We start from the raw sequence: 19,373 nt of genomic DNA, 5'->3' as shown, positions 1-19,373 counted from the left end.
GACTAATATTATCTGTTGAGCCCTGAGTAGTATAGTAGCACATTGTATGATATTCTATTCTATCCAGTATATGATATCTCTCTCTCCTTCTTCCCTCCATATTTTGTTTCTCTCTCTCTCTCTCTCTCTCTCAGGGTTGTTACTTCTGTGTGAAGCAGTATGCTCTGGAGTGTTCACGCATCCCCATGGGACAGACCGTCAACTCTCAGGTAACATTATGGCATCTCTATCTCTGGTGCTGTGAGTTAGACCACAGAGCTGGGCCCAATGAACCAGGCCATAGCGCTCTCTCTCTCTCTCTCTCTCTCTCTCTCTCTCTCTCTCTCTCTCTCTCTCTCTCTCTCTCTGTCTCTCTCTCTGTCTCTCTGTCTCTGTCTCTGTCTCTCTCTCTCTCTGTATATATAAAGCTGGAGTGTCCAGGTTTTGCTCTAAACAAGGTTTAATTCAGTGTAAAGATGTGTAAATGACTGCTGTGTGTTTGCTGAGCGTCTCCAGATGTTGTCTCTCAGCTGGGAGGGAGGGTAAGCCCCAACAGATGCCTCACTCTCTTCAGCAGCTGGCCATCTACAACTATAAAGCCATCTGAAGATTATTATTTTTTGGCCATTTATTTGTTTGTAAATGTGTGTGCTAGAAGCGGGAAGCGAAATAATGAGTGATTGGTGTAGTGCTAAACACTCATTTTAATGTCTGACTCTTTCAGTTGTAACATTTTTGTTGAAATTACATACAACACATACAACTAGATTGCCAAGAGAGGAGATTTGAAACAGTCTTTCCTCCATTTCCTTCTCAAGCCGAACTGTCATATTATATGAAAGAAATCAATGGACTCACTTCGCAAAACATCCTTTTCTCTTTTATTACAATTATTCATAATGATTGCCTGCCATATATGGTGTTCTAATCGGAAAAAAACATTATTGTACTCATAACCCGTATATTTCAGTCTGGTAATTGCTTTGCCATGTAAACTATTGGGCAGAGTGTAGTGTGTATGTGGGGTGAGTGTTTAGCTACTACAGCAGTCTGCCCAATCTTTAAACAGAGCTAATGGACTGTGGTGTGGACTAGGGAGATGGCGAGATGGAGCGAGCAGCGGTAGGTCTGTTCTGAACTCTTATGTACTAGACTAATGGCTGTGCTCAGCTCAGCGCTGCATACAGCGTACAGACTGACCCTGTGTTGTTAAAGATCGAGAGAGCTGTTCACCATGTAGCCTTTCTCTGGCTCTGGTTCTCTATCTTTCTCTCTCCCTATATTTCTTTCTCCTCTCTCTTTTTCTCTCTTTCTTTCTTCATCTCTCTCCCATTCTCTTTCTCATTTTCCTCTTTCTTTCTTTCTCTCATCTCCTCTCCTCCTTGGGACGGATCAGTTTTCAGGTTGTGAGTTGACTGTTATTGAATATGATACAGACAGGCAGGCAGAGGACAAGATGTCACTGTCATGCTCACCGTTTCCCCTCAATGTGTTGGAAACTGTATCAAAGTGACGTATGTTAGTCTGAGCAGACAGAGTGAGAGAGTATTCTCTTTAATCACAATGATTAGAGTTTGAGAAGAGCCATGGCAGTTGCAGAGTTCATCTCGATGCACAGCAGGGTGGTAGACGTCTGTTAATCACTGGAGTGGATGAGTGAGTGGCGCGAGAGATGGAGGGTGTGTATGTGTGTGTGTGTGTGTGTGTGTGTGTGTGTGTGTGTGTGGTTTATAATTGGACGCTGTCGCCAGTCAGCCTCAGTTCTCCTCAGCGTTGACTGTTGTCTTTGTGGCCTGTCTGACCTGCTCATGCTTGGTGCTCACACACACTAGTTTGTCACCTCGTGTCACCTCCTATCTGTTCAATATCACTCTAATCTTATTAATATGAGTGTGTAGCAACACAATGAGTTTGTAGGTGTCTTTGCGCGTGTAATAGGGTGTATATCTATAGGCACTAACTCCACCATGGCTATTTGACCTATGGAGAAATGGATGGGATTTTGGGAGGGGTTTTGGATAACGTATAAGATCTCTTAAGCCTGTGTTAACCTCAGACCTTATTTTCTGCGTTTATCCCAAAACCCCATTCTTTCCCCATCCATTTCCCCATAGGCCAAAGAGCCATGGCGGAGTTAGTGCCTATAAAAATACGCTCTATTACACATGCAAATACACGTTTTTTAGGACTACAAGCTGGCGAGCTCCATTCTGACAATTGTCTTTTGTCTGTCTCTGTCTTTATGTTCTGTGTTTGTCCATTTCCTTTCCTTCTGTGTGTGTGTGTGTGTGTGTGTGTGTGTGCATACCTCTGTGTATGTTTCTGTGTGTATCTTTCTCTGTCTGTGTCTGTCTAGTCCCATCTCATGTCCTCTCTCCATCAGGGCTCCTTCCTCACCTCAAAACCTCTCAGTCTCAAGCCATTCCGGTCTCTGACTCTTCGGTATGTCCCAGAACCCTTAGGGGCAGGGTGTCTCCCCTCCTCTCTGCTTGCTGCAATGGCCCCTGATCCCTCTATCTCTCTCTTCTCTCTGTCTAAATCTCTCTCTTCTCTATCTATCTCTATCTACCTGTCTAAATCTCTCTCTTCTCTATCTATCTCGATCTACTGTGTCTCTCTTCTCTTTCACACTCTCTCTCTACATCTCTCTCTCTTACACTCTGTCTCTTTCCCTCTCTATCTCATGCTCTTGTTCTGTCTCTATCTTTTCTTCTCTCTCTCTCTTCTTTCTTTCTTTCTTTCTTTCTTTCTTTCTTTCTTTCTTTCTTTCTTTCTTTCTTTCTTTCTTTCTTTCTTTCTTTCTTTCTTTCTTTCTTTCTCGCTCTCTCGCTCTGAGGAATGGTGATGGCTTCCTCTGTCTGATTGAATCTCTCTTCAGTGCAGCCTGGTGGAGCTCTGGGCTCCAATGTTGTACTTCCCTACATGTCTGTTCTGCTGTGACTTTTGGGTTCATGTCAGTCCTCTAGACTCTGTCTCAGTCTACATCTTCATCTTGCTGCTGGGCCAAACAGGCCTGAATGATGCTGAGCTGTGATTCGCTGTCTGTCTATGGGTCATTGTGACCCTCCCTCCAAGCTCTTCCTGTATCAATCTGTGTTTGTCATGCAGCTGGTGAATAAACTAGCCTAAATGCTGCTCTTTTTGTAGAACACTTACTGTTACTGTCTTTCTTTGTACAGCTCAAATCTGGAATGAGCAATCTTCTGACTTCCCCTGTCTTATTCAAGCATCTGTCTATGATTTCTTGAGTACATTTATGAGGCCTCTGATTAAGTATCCTCTATAGTATCGATTTTTGCATCACTAGTCCACTGTCATCCTCTGTCGTTGTTGTAATGTAAAGTGTCTCTCTATAGTAGAAAATAGCTTTGATATACTGATAATTGACTTTTGAACAAAGTTATATACGTTTAACCTACTCTTTGCTAGCACCTGTGAACAGTTTGAAAAGGGGTTTAGCATAAATATTAGTACGTTAAAGATACAAGTAAGTTTGAAAGGTATACCCAAAATAGTTTTTAGATCAGAATGGCAGTTGGTAAATGCCTGAGCAATTAATTCACAGTGTTGACCCAGCAGTTAACATGTCCCTAATAAATGTGTTGGATTAAATATTAACACAATTATATACTATTAATAGTGTATCTCTGTGGTTTCACTGCTAAAGGGCCGTTTGTACCCCTAATCGCTTCAGCGGTCTTGTGGACTTAGAGGTCAGAGGTTACAGTAAATTAGGCTCCAGATCTCTCCATCTCCACTGGGGAACACTGACCAACAGAACCATTAAAGCGCTTTGTACCAGCCTGTTCTGACTTCTGACATTACACTACTACAATGTTCTAGCCTTCAATCTCTTCTACAGTCTGTACCACTGGAGAAATGTACTCTCTATTTTTTTATTTTTTTTTGAAGGTGTCTGCCCTAGCACAAACTAAAATGGCTAAGTCTGGTACAAAACATTCACTTCTTCAGAGAGGTGGTGAAAGGTTCAACTTGTTACGTTGACTTTAAAAGGAAAGGAAAATAGCTTTTTCTTGATGTGTAATGAATGGCTCTCGACTAGTACTGGCATTAAATTAACACTTGAGGGTTGTTTTTTCCCTGACTCTTTGATTTGATAAGACCTATTTACATTTGTTCCAAGCAAATGGTCAAGATGAAAGCAGCAGCAGTAGTAATGGCATTTACCCTCATCCCCCTCCGAACACCCCTCTCCGAACCTCAGTTCCTGGTATTGTGTCGTAATCACTGCATGCTCCAGTCTTTCACCTCAATCATTAGCATTTTGCCATTCATGCTTTTGTAAGCCTCCGCTTTGATGTTGGATTTAATTAAATAAGATACAATAATGAAGTTGATTGATATCACAGTTGCTTACAAAAGCCTATCACAAAGGAGGGGTGGTAGTAGCAGAGCATAATCACTTTAATTGGGTGGTAGTAGCAGAGCATAATCACTTTAATTGGGTGGTAGTAGCAGAGCATAATCACTTTAATTGGGTGGTAGTAGCAGAGCATAATCACTTTAATTGGGTGGTAGTAGCAGAGCATAATCACTTTAATTGGGTGGTAGTAGCAGAGCATAATCACTTTAATTGGGTGGTAGTAGCAGAGCATAATCACTTTAATTGGGTGGTAGTAGCAGAGCATAATCACTTTAATTGGGTGGTAGTAGCAGAGCATAATCACTTTAATTGGGTGGTAGTAGCAGAGCATAATCACTTTAATTGGGTGATAGTAGCAGAGCATAATCACTTCAATTGGGTGGTAGTAGCAGAGCATAATCACTTTAATTGGGTGGTAGTAGTAGAGCATAATCCCTTTAATTGGGTGGTAGTAGCAGAGCATAATCCCTTTAATTGGGTGGTAGTAGCAGAGCATAATCCCTTTAATTGGGTGGATACAATAGACAGACAGTGAGAACGGCTGAAACAGCAGGGAGGTTTTCTTACCGATGTAGACACGAGTTTAATGGGTCTGTTATTACTATTAGACACTAGATGGATAGCAGTGCAGAGCGAGGGAGAGGAGCTAGGCCTAACTTCAGAAACTTTATTATTAAACATTGAATTGTGCATATGATACTGCCAATACTGGCTTGATATTAGTCCAGGAGAATTCAGATGATTGTGTGAATGGTAGGTCATGGGGATCCTCTTCCTTGGTTGGTTGCGTGGTGTGTGTGTGTGTGTGTGTGTGTGTGTGTCCTATCCCATTCCCACAGCCCTTACAGAACTCTGTAGTGAGTGTCTACATTGTGTCGGCCCCTCTCTCTCCTCCAGCTCTCCATGCTTTTCACAGAGGAGTGTGATAAGGTGCGTGACCTGATACATGTGCACTCGTTCAGCTATGACTTCCACTTGCGGGTGGTGCACCAGTACCTGGTGGGCTGTCACATGACCCTGTGGCAAGGATACCAGCTGACCGGCTTCCTGGAGGACTTCATAGCCCATCACCCTGACATCCCCAAGTTCGGACGAAACCACGTCTTCCAGGGTGAGTCTGACTCAACCCACCTAAACAACTAAATCCTGAAATGAGTCCCAGCAGTATGTTTAAGGCTAAGGCCAGAATTAAAACCAACACAGATCAACAACCTGTGCTTTGCGTTTGACTTTTAAATGTGATTTCTGCTTGAGCCGAACAGTGAGCATGATCTCCGTGGACATCTGGGAAATTGCCTTTGAAAGTCTATCGCTGTGCGTAGGACGGCTAATCTGTGTTGGGTTGAATCCAGGCCTGTCAGTGAGCTCATGCTTCTGTCTGTTCGTCTGTCCATCAGGGAGTTTCTCCATCTCTACAGGGATGATCACAGCTCACCAGCTGTATAACTACATCACTGACCACGCTGGCACCTACGGCATGAAGCCCCTTCGCATGTCCAAGGCTGCAATGACCAGCGATGGCAAGAAGGGAGCACCACCCAGCAGTGACTTGCATGAGTACGGTCTGGTGGCACTGTGGAACAGGTATGCTATGGACACACACACACACACACCTCTGTGAATTAAACATACATCATTCATGACCTATTCTTCTCATCTAGCTCGGGCTCTTACAAGGACCTTGAAGGCCTGCGTCACCATGACGATTTTGACGTGTCCCTGCTGGTGTGTCACAATGCCGCTCCGTTTGAGGAGCAGTCGGATGGAGAGAGACATCTTCTGAGGTACAGAGATGTGAAAGGAGGGATTATATATCACACAATGGAAGGTGGGAATCATTTGGGAAAGGTTACATTTTCTAGGTTACAATTGCATACAGTAGGTTGCTATTGAAAACAGTAGGATAGTATTCTATACAGTAGGTTGCTATTGAAAACAGTAGGATAGTATTCTATACAGTAGGTTGCTATTGAAAACAATAGGATAGTATTCTATACAGTAGGTTGCTATTGAAAACAATAGGATAGTATTCTATACAGTAGTTTGCTATTGAAAACAATAGGATAGTATTCTATACAGTAGGTTGCTATTGAAAACAATAGGATAGTATTCTGTACAGTAGGTTGCTATTGAAAACAATAGGATAGTATTCTGTACAGTAGGTTGCTATTGAAAACAATAGGATAGTATTCTATACAGTAGGTTGCTATTGAAAACAATAGGATAGTATTCTAAACAGTAGGTTGCTATTGAAAACAATAGGATAGTATTCTATACAGAAGGTTGCTATTGAAAACAATAGGATGGTATTCTATACAGTAGGTTGCTATTGAAAACAATAGGATAGTATTCTGTACAGTAGGTTGCTATTGAAAACAATAGGATAGTATTCTATACAGTAGGTTGCTATTGAAAACAATAGGATAGTATTCTATACAGTAGGTTGCTATTGAAAACAATAGGATAGTATTCTATACAGTAGGTTACATAAGATGAAACGGTGTGCTGTACCAATACCTCTATGTATGAAGTTGCATTGCCATGGCAGTGACTTATCTGTCTTCTCAATCTATGTGTGTGTGATGTGATGTGACGTGTCCTTGCGTGTTTATGTTTCAGGCTGCGTTACTACGTGATAATGACCAGCCAGAGAGAGCTGTTCCCCCGGCTGACGGCTGACATGCGCCGCTTCAAAAAGCTTCCCCAGATACACCGTGAGGTCAGCGACCTGGCAGGAAGGGTTCCCCTTGAGAGAGGTACAGAACCAGGCGGGGCACTGGAACTTGAACTGGACCTCTGGGAGGAGACCCCACCTGCAGCCTCAGCCCCAGACACCTTCATCTCTACCCCCAGCGATGGGAACGAGTTCTATCCTCTGACTGGCCCCCAGGGGTCTGGGGCCCAGGGTCTCCTCTACCCCTCTCCTCTGTTCCCCCTGCTCAATCAGGAGGTAGGGTTCTCCAGGACCGCTAGGACTTCATTGTGTTTTTAATCTTCAACTATTTAATGCGTGTATTGTTGTATTAACATGGATGAGGCATTTGTAGGTTACCATTTCATACGAGGTTCATTTCTATACAATAGTTTACTATGTTAGTATTGCAAAATAAATCAGGTTACCAATATCTGTATGTAGGAGTTATTGCAGTTATTGCATATATATGAAATTATAGGCTGTGTATTTTAAATTAGTCAAAAAAATGTATTGATTCAATCATCAATCCAGGTGGGCTGTGCGCGGAGGCAGATCCAGGCGAGCGTGGAGCAGGCCATGGGCCACTGTCGCAGGGACAACCTGTGGAGGAGGCTGCTCCATGGAGAACACCAGCACCTGGCCATGGACAAGCTCAAGTTGAGCAAACTGTCCTTCAGCGAACTGGAGGAGCTCCTCAACGCCGTGCAGAGTCGATCTGTAGGGGAGATAGACCCCCAGCTGGTAAAGGACACACTCTACCCTACTCCTACACTTCACTACTACAGACCACACCACCTCACCTCACTACTACAGACCACACCACCTCACCTCACTACTACAGACCACACCACCTCACCTCACTACTACAGACCACACCACCTCACCTCACTACTACAGACCACACCACCTCACCTCACTACTACAGACCACACCACCTCACCTCACTACTACAGACCACACCACCTCACCTCACTACTACAGACCACACCACCTCACCTCACTACTACAGACCACACCACCTCACCTCACTACTACAGACCACACCACCTCACCTCACTACTACAGACCACACCACCTCACCTCACTACTACAGACCACACCACACCAACTCACTACTACAGCAACCTTACCCCAAAATAGTTCATAGTGACCATATCTTTCCTGCAGGGTTGGGGTCCATTCTATTTCAATTCAGTAAATTTAGGAAATAAATTGACATTTCAGTTCCCAAATTTCCTCATGGCTTTTCAGTGATTGACCCTGACCTTGCTTTCCTGTTTACGCACCAACTCTCCTCAGATGTGCTACTCCTGTTTGTCCTGCTGCTATGTTGATTTGACAGCAGGCACTACTATAGCATGCTGCTCTGTTCGCTGGTCTCTCAAACGCCAATCAGCACTCTACTGTACACATACAGCATCATTATTGAGCTAGCTACACCTATTATTAAAACACATCCGGGCACTGATTGGATTGTGCCCCCATTCAGAGAGATTGGATGGTTCCAGTCAGGTGTACACATGTATTAGATGCAATAGCCTAATTTCCAGTATCATGCCATGTCAATATTAGGTTATTGTGTTTCAATCGTGATTGGATTTGGATAAGTACCTCTGCAGGTAGACAAGCATGTATTGTGTCAGTGCTGTATCCTTGACTAGAGTTTCCTGTTAGTCTTGTATCCTCTTAAATGACTACCATTAAAGTTGTGCTTGTTAGATGGATACATTTTATTTAGTTAACACCAGTAAGTCACTGAGAACAGATGATCCCTTCTACAATAATTAAACACCACTTCAATCCAGAGAATCATGACAAGGGCTTACCAAGAAAAATTTCCAAAAAGACTAATTCAGGTAGAAAGGAGTTGGAGCACTCAACAAAGTAAAATACATCAATCTCTGCCTTTTTTGTTGAATGCTCCAACTCCTTTCTACCTTGAATTAGTCCTTTTGGAAGTTTTTCTTGGGAAGCCATTCTCATGATTGTTGTCATTGTTGTTGAGCACCCTCCTTTCCTTTGTTTTCTGAAGCGTGAAGGCCCACCTGAACTCTGGCCACTTCAATCCAATAGTTTGTTACTGATGTTACTGATATAGCCTCCACTTGTTGGTTTTGTAAAATAAAGGTCCCTATGGCATTTCTTGAGCGCTCCAATCATTTCAATTATTCTTCATTATACTCAGTTTAAAGTACCCTGCTCCAATTACACGATGGTTGGAGCAACTATGCGTGTGTGATTTTCCAAATGGCTGGCGGGCGGCTTCTCGTGGAGATGGTATTCAAGGTTAATGCCCTCTCAGTCAGTAGAGAAGGAGGGTGGGCCAGGCCTCCTCACTCCTGCCTTTTCAAGGAGACCTAGAGCCTCATAATCACAGAGGCTTGCATATGTGTGTGTTGGAGAGGAGAGAAACAAAGCATCCTTGGACGATGGTGATAATCACAGAGGTGTGTGCATTTTCGTGTGTGTGTGTGCCTCTGCGTGTGTGCGCACATTTGTTGTGCGCGTCAGAGAGGAGAGAAACGCGGCACGTCATCCATGTAGAAAGGAATCGTGATAATCACAAGCTCCCTCTAAAAGCCCTCATACCTTTCCCTGAGCCAGTGGTTGTGGGCTCCTGGGCTGCTCACTGTGTGACTGACAGCTCCTCCAGGTCTAAGAGCCTTCCCACAGTGCACCGCAGCAGCTCATCCCATCAGCCCTTACGGTGAGGCAGGTAGAGAATAGAGCCGTATCCTCCCTATAATAACCACGCAGGCATTATCCTGACAGCAACATAAGGATAGTGGTGCCGTCGTATCCCCCAGCAGAGCTGGGAAACATGTCTATGCATACAGTATATCTGAATTGTGATCATGTGTAGTAGGATTAGGCTATGTGCAGTATGAGGTGTTACATAGATATGTGCTGCGTGCTTTGGATTGGGTTTTTCTTGATCCCCTGTCATATCTCTCTTGTGTTGCTTTGTTTTGATGATTCCCATAGGTTTCATCCATAACAAACTGTTGTGTCATCCACTCTATTTCTAGCTTGAAATCATCTTCTGAAGGCGATAGATACGTACCACCATGCTGTGCTACTCCGCCATGCTGTGCTACTCCACTGTGCTGTGCTACTCCTCTGTACTGTGCTACTCCACTGTGCTGTGCTACTCCACTGTGCTGTGCTACTCCTCTGTGCTGTGCTACTCCTCTGTACTGTGCTACTCCACTGTGCTGTGCTACTCCACTGTGCTGTGCTACTCCTCTGTGCTGTGCTACTCCTCTGTACTGTGCTACTCCACTGTACTGTGCTACTCCACTGTGCTGTGCTACTCCACTGTGCTGTGCTACTCCACTGTGTTGTGCTACTCCTCTGTGCTGTGCTACTCCACTGTGCTGTGCTACTCCTCTGTGCTGTGCTACTCCTCTGTACTGTGCTACTCCACTGTACTGTGCTACTCCACTGTGCTGTGCTACTCCTCTGTGCTGTGCTACTGTGCTGTGCTACTGTGCTGTGCTACTCCTCTGTACTGTGCTACTCATCTCTGCTGTACTACTCCTCTCTGCTGTACTACTCCACTGTACTGTGCTACTCCTCTCTGCTGTACTACTCCACTGTACTGTGCTACTGTGCTGTGCTACTGTGCTGTGCTACTCCACTGTGCTGTGCGACTCCACTGTGCCAATGTCTTGTTACTGTATATCTTCTATTCTGTGGTTACGTCCCTATTCCCTATACAGTGCACTACTTTTGACCATGGCCCATAGGCTCTGATCAAAAGTAGTGCACAATGTAGGGAATAGGGTACCATTTGGGATGCAGCCTGTGAGTTAGTTCCATACCCCTTCCCCTGTGGGCACGTCAGAGGTGTACATGCTGCTCACACCGAGGGGATAGCTCTCAGCTCCCAGAGGTCTACTCTGCCTACATGTGATAAGCAAATCTAGAAAATCCACAGCTTCAAATTAAATTTATAACCAAATTGAACTACATATGGAATGTGCAATGTGTCTGATGATACCCTTTGTTAGTGACTAATTTCATTTAAATGATGTCTCTTTCATGATTAAATTTAAAATGATCAAATCTACCATGAGTTTGAAGCTTCTCTATGCTCAGAAGCTCAAAGTGCAGAAGGTCTATATTCAGAGTAGGATGTTAGCATGGGATGCTTCCCAAATGGCACCCTATTTCATATATAGTGCACACATTTTTAACAGGGCCCATAGGGCTCTGGTCAAAAGTAGTGCACTACAGTGGCTTGCGAAAGTATTCACCCCCCTTGGCATTTTTCCTATTTTGTTGCCTTACAACCTGGAATTTAAAAAATGTTGGGGGTTTGTATCATTTCATTTACACAACATGCCTACCACTTTGAAGATGCAAAATATGTTTTTATTGTGAAACAAGCAAGAAATAAGACAAATAAACTGAAAACTTGAGCATGCATAACTATACAACTAAACAACACTGGGATTTTTGCCCATTCTTCAAGGCAAAACTGCTCCAGCTCCTTCAAGTTGGATGGGTTCCGCTGGTGTACAGCAATCTTTAAGTCATACCACAGATTCTCAATTGGATTGAGGTCTGGGCTTTGACTAGGCCATTCCAAGACATTTAAATGTTTCCCCTTAAACCACTTGAGTGTTGCTTTAGCAGTATGCTTAGGGTCATTGTCCTGCTGGAAGGTGAACCTCCGTCCCAGTCTCAAATCTCAGGAAGACTGAAACAGGTTTCCCTCAAGAATGTCCCTGTATTTAGCGCCATCCATCATTCCTTCAATTCTGACCAGTTTCCCAGTCACTGCTGATGGAAAAACATCCCCGCAGAATGATGCTTCCACCACCATGCTTCACTGTGGGGATGGTGTTCTCGGGGTGATGAGAGGTGTTGGGTTTGCGCCAGACAGCGTTTTCCTTGATGGCCATTAAGCTACATTTTAGTCTCATCTGACCAGAATACCTTCTTCCATATGTTAGGGGAGTCTCCCACATGGCTTCTGGCAAACACCAAACGTGTTTGCTTATTTTTTTCTTTAAGCAATGGCTTTAATCTGGCCACTCTTCCGTAAAGCCCAGCTCTGTGAAGTGTACGGCTTAAAGTGGTCCTATGGACAGATACTCCAATCTCCGCTGTGGAGCTTTGCAGCTCCTTCAGGGTTATCTTTGGTCTCTTTGTTGCCTCTCTGATTAATGCCCTCCTTGCCTGGTCTGTACGTTTTGGTGGGCGGCCCTCTCTTTGCAGGTTTGTTGTGGTGCCATATTCTTTCCATTTTTTAATAATGGATTTAATGGTGCTCCGTGGGATGTTCAAAGTTTTGGATATTTTTTTATAACCCAACCCTGATCTGTACTTCTCTACAACTTTGTCCCTGACCTTTTTGGAGAGCTCATTGGTCTTCATGGTGCCGCTTTATTTGACTAATTATGTGACTTCTGAAGGTAATTGGTTGCACCAGATCTTATTTAGGGGCTTCATAGCAAAAGGGGTGAATACATATGCACGCACCACTTTTCCGTTATTTATTTTCTAGAATTTTTTGAAACAAGTTATTTTTTTCATTTCACTTCACCAATTTGGACTATTTTGTGTTTGTCCATTACATGAAATCCAAATAAAAATCAATTTAAATTTCAGGTTGTAATGCAACAAAATAGGTAAAACGCCAAGGGGGATGAATACTTTTGCAAGGCACTGTATATAGGGAATAGGGTGCCATGTGGGATTCAGCTGTATCTAAATGCTGCTTTGCTTCACAACATTTCTCAGTAGTCTTCCAATGTTTGGAATTTCAAGAACAAGTAAAGGATGGCAGTTACTATTTAGAATTATTATTGAGATGAATTTCAAAGCAAGAGTGCTTAGAAGCATAGAGATCAGAAAGCTCTAGCATTAGGCTATATACACTACCAGTCCAAAGTCAGGACACACCTACTCATTCCAGGGTTTTTCTTTACTTTTACAATTTTCTACATTGTAGAATAATAGTGAAGACATCAAAACTATGAAAAAACACATATGGAATCATGTAGTAACCAAAAAAAAGTGTTAAACACCTGTTGGCTGCTTTTCCTTCACTCTGCGGTCCAACTCATCACAAACCATCTCAATTGGGTTGAGGTCGGGTGATTGTGGAGGCCAGGTCATTTGATGCAGCACTCCATCACTCTCCTTCTTGGTCAAATAGCCCTTACACAGCCTGGAGGTGTGTTGGGATATTGTCCTGTTAAAAACAAATGATAGTCACACTAAGCACAAACCAGATGGGATGGCGTATCGCTGCAGAATGCTGTGGTAGCCATACTGGTTAAGTGTGCCTTGAATTCTAAATAAATCACCGACAGTGACACCAGCAAAGCACCATCACACCACCTCCTCCATGCTTCACGGTGGGAACCACACATGCGGAGATCATCCGTTCACCTACTCTGCGTCTCACAAAGACATGGTGGTTGGAACCAAAAATCTCAAATTTGGACTCATCAGACCAAAGGACAGATTTCCACCGGTCTAATGTCCATTGCTCGTGTTTCTTGGCCCATGCAAGTCTCTTCTTATTATTGGTGTCCTATAGTAGTGGTTTCTTTGCAGCAATTCGGGCTCCCGAGTGGCGCAGCGTTCTAAGCACTGCATCTACAGACCCTGGTTCGATTCAAGGCTGAATCACAATCCGGCCATGATTGGGAGTCCCATAGGGCGGCGCACAATTGGCCCAGCGTCGTCCGGGTTTGGCCGGGGTAGGCCATCATTGTAAATAAGAATTTGTTCTTAACTGACTTGCCTAGTTAAATAAAGGTTAAATAAATAAAAAATAAAGGCCTGATTCACAAAGTCTCCTCTGAACAGTTGATGTTGAGATGTGTCTGTTACTTGAACTCTGTGAAGCATTTATTTGGGGCTGCAATTTCTGAGGCTGGTAACTCTAATGAACTTATCCTCTGCAGCAGAGGTAACTCTGGGTCTTCCTTTCTTGTGGCGTTTCTCATGAGAGCCAGTTTCATCATAGCGCTTGATGGTTTTTGCGACTGCACTTGAAGAAACTTTCAAAGTTCTTGAAATGTTCCGTATTGACTGACCTTCATGTCTTAAAGTAATGATGGACTGTCGTTTCTCTTTGCTTATTTGAGCTGTTCTTGGTCTTTTACCAAATAGGGCTATCTTCTGTATACCACCCCTACCTTGTCACAACACAACTGATTGGCTAAAACGAATTAAGAAGGAAAGAAATTCCACAAATTAACTTTTAACAAGGCACACCTGTTAATTGAAATGCATTCCAGGTGACTACCTCATGAAGCTGGTTGAGAGAATGCCAAGAATGTGCAAAACTGTCATCAAGGCAAATGTTGGCTACTTTGAAGAAAATATATTTTGATTTGTTTAACACTTTTTTGGTTACTACATGATTCCATATGTGTTATATCATAGTTTTGATGTCTTCACTATTATTCTACAAAAATCCTGGAATGAGTAGGTGTGTCCAAACTTTGGACTGGTACTGTATATAGGAAAAAGGGTGCCATTTGGGACATGGCCATGGTTTATAGTAGAGAGTTGCCCTTTTTCTAAGATAGTTATATGCCTTATTATTCTTTAATCAAAGATGTGCTCTTTATTTTAGTGTTGTGGTATAGCTACAGTAGAGAGCTGCTGTAGCTTAATCAACACTGTGCTCTTCAAACTAGCTGTGTCTTTCCCACAGGGATCTCAGCATTTATCAACAGAAAAGTCCTAATTAAAAACCCAAACATCCTATTTATATGTCCGTGTTAAAGAAGAAGTAGAATGGAAACTTCACAGCCAGTGATCTGAACACAGATTAAGAATGTACTGAAGTATGGACTGTGAGAACTGAGTAGGCTCTACAGCATTGCAGGGGTCGCCGTTGGGAAGCTCCCTACAGCTCACCCCCTGCCTCGTCTTCCCTTCAGATCCTCTTCTCTAGTCATTTTCTGCTATTCATAGATGTATGCCAGGGAATCACTGATGATTCTCAGCCAAGCAATGTTTTATACATTTTAGATTCAAAGCCAATTGTGGAATTGGCGTGTACTATTTTGGCATTTTTAATTTGCAAAATAATATCTAGAAGAGGACTTTGAAAGATTTTGAAAGATCTTTACTCTTAACTTAGGCTAATTGTGTGTAGGCTAATTGTTCTTCCAATAGTAGGTCTTATGTAGCTAGTGCTAGTTAAAAAATGTGGGTGGTAACTGGTCAGGGTCAAGCATTTGTTTGTCTCTAGTTCAGACCTTCGGCTCGAAACGTTGTACAATCAAACTTTGGGTGTTTTCAACAGTGTGCGGCCCAGGTGTCTATCATTCTTTCAGGGCTTCCTATCCTCTGTTCCTATAGGGTCAAAACATTGCACAATAACACTGTGGGATCATTCAGCATTGTGTGGCCCGGGCATCCATCTTTCTTTCAAGGCTTTGTGTCCTCTATCTCTGTTATTACAGGACTGTTTCTTGACCATGAGTCCCAGCTGGTACCAGAGTCTGATCAAAGTGCTGCTGACTCGCTTCCCTCAGAGCTGCCGACACTTTGACGAGAGTGGCATTCAGTATCTGGTAAGAACAAAACCACTAATATAACATATACAGATATAAACACTACAAAAACATATATACTGAACAAAAATATAAAGACAACATGCAACAATTTCAAACATTTTACTGAGTTACAGTTCATATAAGGAAATCGGTCAATTAAAATAAATAAATTAGGCCTAATCTATGGATTTCACATGACTGGGAATACAGATATGCATCTGTTGGTCGCAGATACCTTAACAAAAGGTAGGGGCGTGGATCAGAAAACCTGTCAGTATCTGGTGTGACCACCATTTGCCTCATGCAGCGCGGCACATCTCCTTCGCATAGCGCTGATCAGGCTGTTGATTGTGGAATGTTATCCCACTCCTCTTCAATGGCTGTGCGAAGTTGCTAGATATTGACGGGAACTGGAACATGCTGTCGTACACGTTGATCCAGAGCATCCCAAACATGTTCAATGGGTGACATGTCTGGTGAGTATGCAGGCCATGGAAGAACTGGGAAATGTTCAGCTTCCAGGAATTGTGTACAGATCCTTGTGACATGGGGCTGTGCATTATCAATCTGAAAAATGAGGTGACGGTGGCAGATGAATGGCACGACAATGGGCCTCAGGATCTCGTCACAGTATCTCTGTGCATTCAAATTGCCATCAATAAAATGCAATTGTTCGTTGTCCATAGCTTATGCCTGCCCATACCATAACTCCACTGCCACCTTGGCACTCTGTTCACAACATTGACATCAGCAAACCACTCGCCCACACAACGCCATACACATAGTCTGCGGTTGTGAGGCCGGTTGGACGTACTGCCTCAAAAACGGCTTATAGTAAAGAAATTAACACTTACTTCTCTGGCAACAGTTCTAGTGGACATTCCTGCAGTCAGCATGCCAATTGCATGCTCCCTTAAAACTTGAGACATATGTGGCATTGTGTTGTGTTACAAAACTGCACATTTTAGAGTGTCCTTTTATTATCCCCAGCACAAGGTGCACCTGTGTAATGATCATGCTGTTTAATCAGCTTCTTTGATATGCCACACCTGTCAGGTGGATAGATTAACTTGGCAAAGGAGAAATGCTCACTAACAGGGATGTAAACAAATTTATACACAACATTTGAGAGAAATAAGCTTTTTGTGCGTATGGAACATTTCTGGGATCTTTTATTTCAGCTCATGAAACATGGGAACAACACTTTACATGTTCCGTTTATATTCTTGTTCAGTGTAAAAACTACAACTCTCTACAGCACTTTGTCCGCATTTACACTACAATTAAAATTGCTCGTCAAAATGGGTTCCAGAGTGCGGCCTTCAGTGCTCAACCACCACTAAATCAAGGTCATGTTCAGTAGAGCACACGTAGCAAAATCTGCAATGGAAAAGGTAGCAAAACCTTTCTCCCTACTGAACACTACCCGTCCCAGTATATTATGAGGTGCTTTGTTCACTAAAATAGAGCTGTCCTCTCCATATGGAGTATGTACGCACTTGCATACATAGGAATACAGCAGAGCACAACCAGCTGCTGTACCTCCAGCAGAATATAATGTAGAGAAACAGGGGAAAGCACCCCGCTAAGCAAATTAATTATCCCCTGTTCTCTCCTCCACATGCAATGTGATTGCATCCGCTTCAAGCCAAACTGTATCTTGACACTGCATGCAACAACATCAAAACCAGCTCCTTGAGCTGCAGACGTTGTTATTAGCATGGGTGCCTGTATCAAAGTTCCCATAGCTCTGTCATTGGACTCCACTGTTTATATATGATATGAATTCAAGACAAATAGTACATCACTCTATATTTGTAATATCCTATAATTATTTCCCTCCCTCAACCCCTATTTGATTTCAATGAATTTTGGAGGTGATCTTGTTAAGTTCTTATGGACTAATCCACTATCAGGAACTGCCTCAAGTACCCTTGAACTTTTCTAAATTAAACTCAGCAGTTTCTCTCAGGCTTCTAACTTTTATATGTAACGGGAGAACAAGAACAATTGAATGTGAAGAAGGAAAAAATTAGTATATTAAAAAATCTAAAATTGAGAGACCTCTGCAGTTTGGAAGAAGGGTTTTAGCGTTGTGTAAAAATGTGAAAAGCGGCTCTCAAGGGGGATTATGGGAGTCTTATGGGGAATAATTGTCAGTGTCAGGAGGTTAGTCACTACTTAATTTGGTAATTGAGACTTGAGATCAAAAGAACATCCCCCTCACTTCTTCTCTTCTGAAGATGTTCTGCCCTAGTACTGTAGCTGGTGACATAAACTTCCCTCCCTAGCAAACATCACAGTCACACACTATTCCTTTTTTGTCCCAGAGGGCAAAAGACTATAAACAGTTCAAACACAAGATCCCATTAACTGTAGTCAGTCACCTATTTTTGTTTAAAGTTATACTGTGTGGAATAAGGGGGATGGAATTGTAAGTCATTATAGCTTGAAATGAACAGTTGTCCTGCCTTTCCTTTCTTTCAGGCTGTCCTGAACCAGAAATTCACTGACTGCTTTGTTCTGGTCTTCCTTGACACTCAGGCAGGAAAAACAGTGAGTCATTGTGATGTCTGCCCCTTGTTATGCTCATCATAGCATTTTATAGCTACAGTATATGAATTCCTTATAAGCTGTAACGTGAGATGACGTTGTTTTCAATTGACCTTTATTGTCCCCCTCCCTCCAGAGCCTCAAGGTTGTATTTAGGGAGCCATTGCCATCCCAACTGCAGCCTAGCAACAGCCCCCCGCCCCAGCTGGTGTCCATGTATCATCACCTGGAATCTGTGATCAACACAGCCTGCTTCAACCTGTGGACAGGCCTGCTGTAGGCCTGGAGGGCCAATCAGGGCCAGGTGGGCCACAGAGAAACAGGCTGCTGGGAGGTGTAGTTCCAGACAGGCGACTTCATTTATAGGCCGTCTTGGCATGTGGGACACCAAAAAAGGATGTTATTGTTGAAAAGTGCTAAATTAGCGAATCAGAGAGAGTTCACATGTCAAAGCTTCCTGTGCAATTTATCAGTGGTTTACTCATTCTACCACTGGGAGAAAAGATACACACTATTGTTAAAGGGATAGTGCTAGATTTTGGCAATGGCTGTACCTGTAGACTTCCAGTCATTGCGCTAATGCTAGTTAGGCTCGCAAAACTACCTTAAACTTCTTTCAAACTGCACGCAGAGACATACAAATGGTATCCATGAGTTCATCTGACATTGAAAATATCTTGCACCATCCCTTTAAAGCTACAATCGTTAATTGAAACAATAACAAAGCGGTCACCCGGCCTGTGTTTTGGTAAAAAGCTGAGGGATGTGCCTGGAGGAATTTAAGGACTGACCATCCATGGTATCAAAATTATAGTTTTAACTATGTTTTGAGGCTGTACAGTGTTTGTTTACATTTACATTGTTTACAAACATTGGAGTAAAATAAGCTTATATTTTGGGTTCTGATGGGGTACAGCAGTTGAACTAAGCCCGTGAGGCATTTGTAAGTTATATTCTTCAAGAATCAATGGGTATACATCATTAATTTAGAAGTCCAAAAATAGCTGTAGCAGCTAACTAGCTTTAAAGCACATAAAGGGCTATATTCAATCAGATTCGCTTTAGCCGACATCCACATAGCGGTTGTTTTGGTGGTGTCGGAGGTGGAACTGCATTAGATCTGTCAAATCCACAAGCAGCTCCTGGCATTATACCTAAAGCGGACATTGCCATTGGCTGCACGGCGTTGCATTAAGAGAAATTCCACGGAGCCTTGTTTACAAGTTTG

The 19,373-nt window shown here is 43.0% G+C and overlaps 1 protein-coding gene across 1 annotated transcript in view; it reads left to right on the top strand.

Annotated features, from left to right (window-relative positions):
• The window catches only part of LOC121532969 (KICSTOR complex protein SZT2), a 119,354-nt gene extending 100,427 nt beyond the window's left edge, over positions 1-18,927 (top strand). The window contains exons 66-74 of the mRNA XM_045205815.1: positions 135-209; positions 5,261-5,474; positions 5,761-5,947; positions 6,025-6,147; positions 6,983-7,313; positions 7,590-7,799; positions 15,500-15,610; positions 18,080-18,148; positions 18,282-18,927. Coding sequence (XP_045061750.1) covers positions 135-209; positions 5,261-5,474; positions 5,761-5,947; positions 6,025-6,147; positions 6,983-7,313; positions 7,590-7,799; positions 15,500-15,610; positions 18,080-18,148; positions 18,282-18,425 — 1,464 coding nt within the window. The 3' untranslated portion in view covers positions 18,426-18,927. The remainder of the gene's footprint in view (positions 1-134; positions 210-5,260; positions 5,475-5,760; positions 5,948-6,024; positions 6,148-6,982; positions 7,314-7,589; positions 7,800-15,499; positions 15,611-18,079; positions 18,149-18,281) is intronic.
• Positions 18,928-19,373: the final 446 nt, after the last annotated feature.

Source organism: Coregonus clupeaformis, chromosome 20, assembly GCF_020615455.1.
Source record: "Coregonus clupeaformis isolate EN_2021a chromosome 20, ASM2061545v1, whole genome shotgun sequence".
In the NCBI taxonomy this organism is placed as follows: domain Eukaryota; kingdom Metazoa; phylum Chordata; class Actinopteri; order Salmoniformes; family Salmonidae; genus Coregonus; species Coregonus clupeaformis.
Note: the sequence above shows the minus strand (reverse complement) of the source record. Positions and strands in the feature narration are given on the sequence as shown.